Source organism: Nilaparvata lugens, chromosome 3 (assembly GCF_014356525.2).
Source record: "Nilaparvata lugens isolate BPH chromosome 3, ASM1435652v1, whole genome shotgun sequence".
NCBI classification, from domain to species: Eukaryota; Metazoa; Arthropoda; class Insecta; order Hemiptera; family Delphacidae; genus Nilaparvata; species Nilaparvata lugens.
The window spans coordinates 3,506,168-3,514,092 of record NC_052506.1 but is presented as its reverse complement, the minus strand read 5'-3'; the positions used below and the strand labels follow the sequence as shown (position 1 = coordinate 3,514,092).

At 37.0% G+C, this 7,925-nt stretch overlaps 1 protein-coding gene across 1 annotated transcript; it reads right to left on the bottom strand.

Annotated features, from left to right (window-relative positions):
- Nucleotides 1-2,532: 2,532 nt before the first annotated feature.
- On the bottom strand, nucleotides 2,533-7,684 carry LOC111058330 (actin-related protein 2/3 complex subunit 5-C). Its single transcript, XM_039425299.1, has 3 exons — nucleotides 7,680-7,684; nucleotides 7,389-7,461; nucleotides 2,533-2,772 (listed from the first exon to the last, which is right to left on the bottom strand). Exons 1-3 carry the CDS (start codon nucleotides 7,682-7,684, stop codon nucleotides 2,533-2,535), a joined length of 318 nt encoding a protein of 105 aa, XP_039281233.1.
- Between the last annotated feature and the right edge of the window lie 241 nt (nucleotides 7,685-7,925).

Genomic DNA, 7,925 nt, shown 5'->3' with positions numbered 1-7,925 from the left:
CAGGTTGAACTTATACTTTTTTATACTTTTAAATGGCAATAAGTTGATATTATTAGAAATGTTTAATTCTTTAATAATAAACACTAAAATCTGGTGTGGCGCACTCACACAACTTTCCTTGCCGTTATGAAAATTTATCACCTGACGCTAGTGTTCACGCGCATTTCAAGTCTGTTATTCAAAGATCCAAACCAGCTGGTGACAGGACAATAACGCTGCAGACACACAAAGTCTGCTATCTCTCCATAGTGAAAGATTTAATCGAATCAACAGTTGCCAACAGTTTGCAATTGAATAATCACATTTTCTCGAACTTCGAGCTTATTTTCAATTTTAGGTGTAAATGTTACTGGAAATAAATTGTAGATTTTCATGCTGAATCTTTTCCACTTGATTTTTTTTTGTTTGAATTGTATCTGAATCCTGATAATAATTGGGAATCTAAAATCAAACTTTGCATAGATGGGGCGGAGCTCCTGAAATTTTTACAGATATGGGACTTGTGGCAGTTGATAGAGCTTATCATGACTATTTTAGGTATGAATTTGATCAAAATCGTTGGAGCTGTTTTCGAGAAAATCGCGAAAAACCCTGTTTTTGACAACATTTTCGCCATTTTAGCCGTCATCTTGAATTGCATTTGATCGAAATTGTTCGTGTCGGATCCTTATAGTGTAAGGACCTCAAGTTCCAAATTTCAAGTCATTCCGTTAATTTGGAGATGAGATATCGTGTACACAGACGCACATACACTCATAAGCTGCGTACACATATTCGCGCTTCCAACCAGCACCGAGCACGCTCCTCCCTCGTACCGCCCTCGTACCACCATCGAACCACAGTCGCACCGCCCACGCACCCATCATGAACGTTATGGAAGATGTTAGATCTTCTCGCGTTCCCCGGTCGAACCCCTCTTGCTCGCCGGTCGATCATCAATCGCTCTGCTGGAGTGACGTTCGGTTGCGGAGCAGAGCGAAAGTTTGTACGCACCTTTACACACACACACACACACACATACAGACCAATACCCAAAAACCACTTTTTTGGACTCAGGGGACCTTGAAACGTATAGAAATATAGAATTGGGTAGGCCTACCTTATTTTTTTCGGAAAGCAATACTTTCCTTACCTATGGTAATAGGGCAAGGAAAGTAAAATTATAAAAAAGTTATTTGATCAGCTGTTTTGGCACACTTGAAATTTGGACAATATCAAGTTGTTCCTCGAATTTCCAGTTTTGAATATTAAACAGCTCTTCATTAAAACCTTTTAATTTTTATAAAAAAAAACAATTCCCTATTTACAGAAATTCAGCATAATTATCCTACCAGAAATAGATTAAATATTAACATCCAAATCCCTCGTCTCGGAAACTCAATGCAATTATCAAACTGTTTCCATTTGGCCCAATGGCTTTATCGTAATGCTCCTCCAGAAATTCTATGAATTGGTGAGGGGTGAAGCATCGCCATCTATAAGCGTGGAGTGAGCAGGTGGCTTGTCAGTATTGGCCCGGCGGCTGCAGAGGCTCTGTTGCGGTCTCCTTATGTCTAGCTGTAATAGCCCGTCCTAATAGTCCGTCCTTACCTATTACATTTGTTCAGTTTCCCCTTCAACCACAGATACTGTACTTTTTATTTATATTTTGATTGCATGATACCTTAAATGCCGCAAATTAAATTAATTTAATTCTTTTTTTTTAGTTCAAGTCACTTGTTAAACTATTTTAACTATATTTTTGCTTATAATTTTCAATTTCTTATTTTATAGTAATTTTCTTAGTAACTAGATTTTATATAGTATCTAGTGTCAATAGAGTATTGTTATTATTTTTATTATCGATTGTCAGAAGACTCCTCCATGCACACGGACTTATCGTCCAAGCATGGAGTTATTCATTTACTTTTTACTTGTTTTCCATATTAATGTTACAATCTAATATAATGCGTTTACTTTGTTTTTAGATACTATGTAATGTATAACGTTTTTGAATAAATTGAGATTGAATTTGAATTTGAAAATTAAGGGTCAAGCTTTAACTGGAAGAATAATAAAAAATAAAATGGAAATAATACCAAAAACTGACTGAAAAATAAATGAATGAAAATGATAGAATTCAACTTATGTCATATATTGTGGGTATTGTCTTATTCAATTAGCTCAGATGAACTAATATCAGGATATCAGTTGAACTGATATCAAAATATCAGTTAACATGCTTCCAAATTTCCTTCGTATTACATTGGAATTAGATCTTAAATACATGACGGAATAACGTAGTTTTTTAAAAATCAATGTGACGAAATCGCATTATACTCGTAATTTACGTAAGTTTCTTTCAAAAATCAATATTATGAACAACTGTGGAAAGACAAAATCAATATCCTCGTTCTTTGCCAGAACAAGGAGGAGTTTTCTTCTGGGAATCAATATGAGCAGCTAGAAAAAGACACAACGGATCGAATTTTCTACACTCAAACTTCAGAACAATGACTTTTCTCCTAATGATTAAGATTTTCCCAGACTTACTCAGATTCGTTTACTGTCCGTGAGCACTCTGACAATGCTGCCCATTCCACCGACCGCGAACACCTTCTCATGCCACATAAGCAGATGGCCGCTGCTCTTTTCTGATGGCATCTCGAAGCCTCTGTAGATGTACTTCATGAGCACGTCGATCAGGTCTTTGTCGACTCTCGACACTGCCTCCTCGATCTGCGACGCCTTGATCGATAGTAGCACCTTCATCGTCAGGTTGAGCGCGTTGTCCTAAAAGCGAAGCAAACGGAAGAGTAATTAAATCTAGTTGATAAAATTGAAGAGATCGACAGAAAATTTCACAACCTCCTCAGTATAGGTTGTCACTAGGATCACACAATAGTGGGGTCCATGTTATAATGGCAGTGTTTGATTGCAATGGTATTTCTATCCTCTTCATTTTTTTCATTTCATTTTTTTTCATCCCACTGACCACCTATGGAAGGGGTATAAGGATTTGTCAATTATAAGCTAAGTCGTCAATCTTTGCATTCCATAATGCAAAAAGAATTCCTCACTGGAATAAGGACAAACCTGCAACCACTCCTCCCTCACCTTAATTCTGAACTCTTCACCTGTAAGAGCCTTTACTCGTGTTGGCAATGAATTATAAAGCCGAATTCCTGCACTCTTTACCCCCCTCTCATACATACCAGTTTGATGAATGTCATCTGAGGTTTTGTCTATATCTGGTATTGTATGAGTGGAACAACTCATCAATCCTTGTCAATCATTCAACAAAGCGGATAGCGCTATCTCTTTCTCGCTTTACTCTGTTTCCAGATCGTCTTTTAACAATATAGATTTAATAATAATTTAAAAAATATTTCATCTTAACTGGTAGTTCTGTGAACAGTAGACCTCACGCAGTATTCTCATCCACAAGTACCTGATTGAAACTATAGACCTTATGGAAATACAGCAATAGACTGGCTTCTCCACACATCTGTGTAATCACTTGTCAGCTGATTTATGATGAATAATTCTATAGTCTGATTTTTAATCTAATATTGGCGTATGGAGGAGGCTCCTTTTTCCTTTTATATTATCCTTGAAATGCAAAATTTCCAAAAACCTTGTATATACGTCGACGCGCAATTAAAAAAGGAACATACCTGTCAAATTTCATGAAAATCTATTACCGCGTTTCGCCGTAAATGCGCAACATATAGACATTTAAACATTCAAATTTAAACATTAAGAGAAATGCCAAACCGTCGACTTGAATCTTAGACCTCACTTCGCTCGGTCAAAAATTGAAGAGATCGACAGAAAATTTCACAACCTCCTCACTATAGGTTGACACTAGGATCACACTATAATGAGGTCCACGTTTTAATGGGAGTGTTTGATTAGCAATGGTATTTCTATCCTTGTCAATCATTCAACAAAGCGGATAGCGTTATCTCTTTCTCGCTTTGCTCTTTTTCCAGATCGTCTTTTAACAATATAGATTTAATAATAATTATTTAATCTTAATTATGAAAATTCATTATGAAATTATTGAAAAATATAAAATCTTGCTTAATAAAATATAATTGATTATTTTAAACGAGAATGAACAGTTAATATTAAGCCGGGTCCAGACGCTCACGTTTACCATCAGTCTTCTGCTCAAGCAAAAGACGGATCGTTTGGTTCAAGCAAAAGACTGATGTAAAATTGCGTCCACACGCATCCGTCTTATGTCGTCCGTTTTCCTATTTTTGTACTCACAAGCTCAGTTCTTGATATGTTTATTTATTTATTTATTCAATCATTCAGAACTATACAACTTACAGAAAAGTACTACAGGCTAACTTACGTCCAAACGGTTCCAATTCTAATTTTTACAACAGTCCAAAGTAGCTAGAGGTTATGTGTCACTTCAATATGAATTATTGTGATATGGTTCATTGAGTCTGAATTGTATACGGTTGACATATATCAGTACCTACTATTACTAAGTAATAGTAGGTATTGCATATATCCGGTAGATGAGTAATAATTATATCGTATTTTTTCGCTGATTCAACTGGATAAATTTTTACTTTCCTTGCCCTATTACCATAGGTAAGGAAAGTATTGCTTTCCAAAAAAAAATTGAGGTACCTAAGCCTATTTTCTCAGCTATATAGCAGAAAATGAGCTATCCAAGGTTTTCTGTGAACATCAAAGAGAATCTGAACTATATGCAGCTCTGCTACATGTCAATTTTTACTTTCCTTGCCCTATTACCATAGGTAAGGAAGTATTGCTTTCCTAAAAAATTAAGGTACCCCAATTTCTAAATTTCTATACGTTTCAAGGTCCCCTGAGTCCAAAAAAGTGGTTTTTGGTATTGGTCTGTATGTGTGTGTGTGTGTGTGTGGTGTGTGTGTGTGTGTGTGTGGTGTGTGTGTGTGTGTGTGTGGTGTGTGTGTGTGTGTGTGTGTGTGTGTGTGGTGTATGAGTGTATGTGCGTCTGTGTACACGATATCTCATCTCCCAATTAATGGAATGACTTGAAATTTGGAACTTAAGGTCCTCACAATATAAGGATCCGACACGAATAATTTCAATCAAATACAATTCAAGATGGCGGCTAGAATGGCGAAAATGTTGTCAAAAACAGGGTTTTTCGCGATTTTCTCGAAAATGGCTCCAACGATTTTGATCAAATTCATACCTAAAATAGTCATTGATAAGCTATATCAACTGCCACTAGTCCCATATCTGTAAAAATTTCAGGAGCTCCGCCCCATCTATGCAAAGTTTGATTTAGATTTCCGATTATCAGGTCTCAGATATAATTTAAACGAAAAATTTCGAGTGGAATAGATTGAGCATGAAAATTTCTTCAATTATTAATGTCCAGTAACATTTCCACCTAAAATTGAAAATAAGCTTGAAATTTGAGAAAATGTGATTATTCAATTGCAAACTGTTGGCAACTGTTGATTCTATTGAATCATTCACTATGAAGAGATAGCAGATCTCGTGTGTATCCAGCGTTATTGTCCTGTCACCAGCTGGTTCAGATCTTTGAATAGTAAACTAGTATGTGCGGGAACACTAGCGTCAGTTGATCAATTTTCATAACGGCAAGGAAAGTTGTGTGAGTGCGCCACACCAGATTTTTGTTTAAAGCAGAGCTAGATGTAGCTGCTCTGTCCTTGAAGGAAGGCTGCCACAGCTGTTTGCAGCTGTTTAGTGTCTGCTCGGTTTACACCAGATATAATACTGTACTCATTTGTTGTCAGAGTGCTAATAGGTTACTGCGCATTGCATTTCTTTTTGATTTATATATTATTGTGCAATGATGGAGAGTGATTTGACTGGAATGGAGACAAAATTATCCAATATCTTCTTTCTCTTCTCTGTGCTGAAAATATCACAGTAGCTGCGGCTGCTGCAAGAACTACCTTCTTCTTCGGCATCTGGCTGGGAACTGAGCAGTGAATACTGGTTAATCCCAAGCTATATGTAGCTCTGCTACAAGTAATGGCATCAAAGTTGATTATAGCAGAGCTACACCTAGCAGAGCTACATAAAATTATCGTTAAATGTACTTATAGCAGAGCTACATCTAGCAGAGCTATATGTAGCTGACAGAGCTCTGTCAACCTCACGCAGTTTTCTCATCCACAAGTATCTGATTTCACCTGTTCTAGTTGATTCAATTGATAAATTGACAGAGCACTGTCAGCTACATATAGCTCTGCTGGATGTAGCAATAAGTACATTTAACGCTAATTTTATGTAGCAGAGCTATATGTAGCTCTACTATAATTAACTTTGATGCCATTACTTTTAGCAGAGCTACATATAGCTTGGGATTAACCAGTATTCACTGCTCAGTTCCCAGCCTGATGCCAAAGAAGAAGGTAGTTCTTGCAGCAGCCACTGCTTTCGCCGCAGCTACTGTGATATTCTCAGCACAGAAGAAAATTGGATAAGACCCTCACTTCAGGCTAGGAAACTATACAGTGGTATATATATGAGGTGATTATGCATGTTAAAGAAAGACAATTACTAGAAATGCTGATTTGCATGGATACAATACTAGAAATAGAGGAGACTATATGCTTCACTGAATCACAGAACAGCTCTTTTTGAGAAAAAACCAACATATATGTGCCTTAAATTCATTAGAAAGCTTCCTACTCACTTGAAAAATTGTGAAGATGTCGATGTTTTTGAGAAGGAGTTAAAACGTTTTTTGATGCTTGGAGTATTCTATATAACAGAAGAGTTTGTGTGTAGAGAGGGTTCCTTTGTGTGATTTTTTTCTTCTTTTTTGTAATACTGTATGTATTATAAATTTTTGACAATTCCTATACTCTGATTAGAGTCTCTGGGAAGCTTTAATTTAAAAACAAACAAACAAGCAGAGCTGCACATAGTTCCGATTCTCTTTGATGTTCACCGAAAATTTTGGATAGCTGATTTTCTGCTATATAGCTGAGAAAATAGGCTTAAAACTGCTATATAGCAGGGCTATATCATAGCAGATCTCCAGTGTCACTTTTTGAACTTGTAGCAGAGCTATATAGCTTCGCTTCATGTATCTGCTATACAGCTCTGCTACATGTAGCTCTGCTATATATCTCTGCTATATAGCTCTGCTACATAGTGTAAACCTAGCTTAATGGAAGCTAGTATTATCCCAGTGTGCATCGTGCTTGAATTAGGGTATGATCATATTGGATGCAGGTATGTGCATGATTTAAAAGGAACAAAATCTGGGAAGAGCCATAGAAACACGTTATGATGTGCTCATAACTCTGTTCACACTGAACGCCACCAGCAAGTGCATGCATGACCACGCGTGCACTTGCACATACGTGCATCCAACTGATCATACCCTTATAAGTAGGATGTGTTACCTTTACTTGTTGAGTTTTCGACCCTAGTGGTGCACTTCTCAATACAATATTGAGAGCGTCAATGTTGCGGCCTCTGAAAATTCAAGGTCAAGAAAAATATTGAGGAAAACTGGTAATTCAATGAATATCTCTGATAATTTAGTAAAAAACAATTTAAAATCTAATACATCGGTTTCTAAAATTTGAATTTAATGTACGGTATTACGTTGAAGCATTTGAGGTTTAGTGGAAATTAATAACATAAAAATCGAATGCCATTGCAATTAAAATTTGACCAGACCCCTCATTCACACCATTATAGGCAGCTTGTTGGAGAATTTCAGGGAGAAATCCCATACAGGCCTGCGATCGGTGGAGGGCGTCTCCTGGGGATATCCACAGCTCACGGCGCCTGGTGTTGTGGCAGTGGATGTCACTAGAGTATGTTGTATTCTCTTGAGATACACCAAGCACAGGAGGATGTAATGGCTGATGACCGTCAGTAGCCAAGCGAGCAAAGATGGCTTACAGTAGGCAAGATGGTGGCTGCCTGTTATA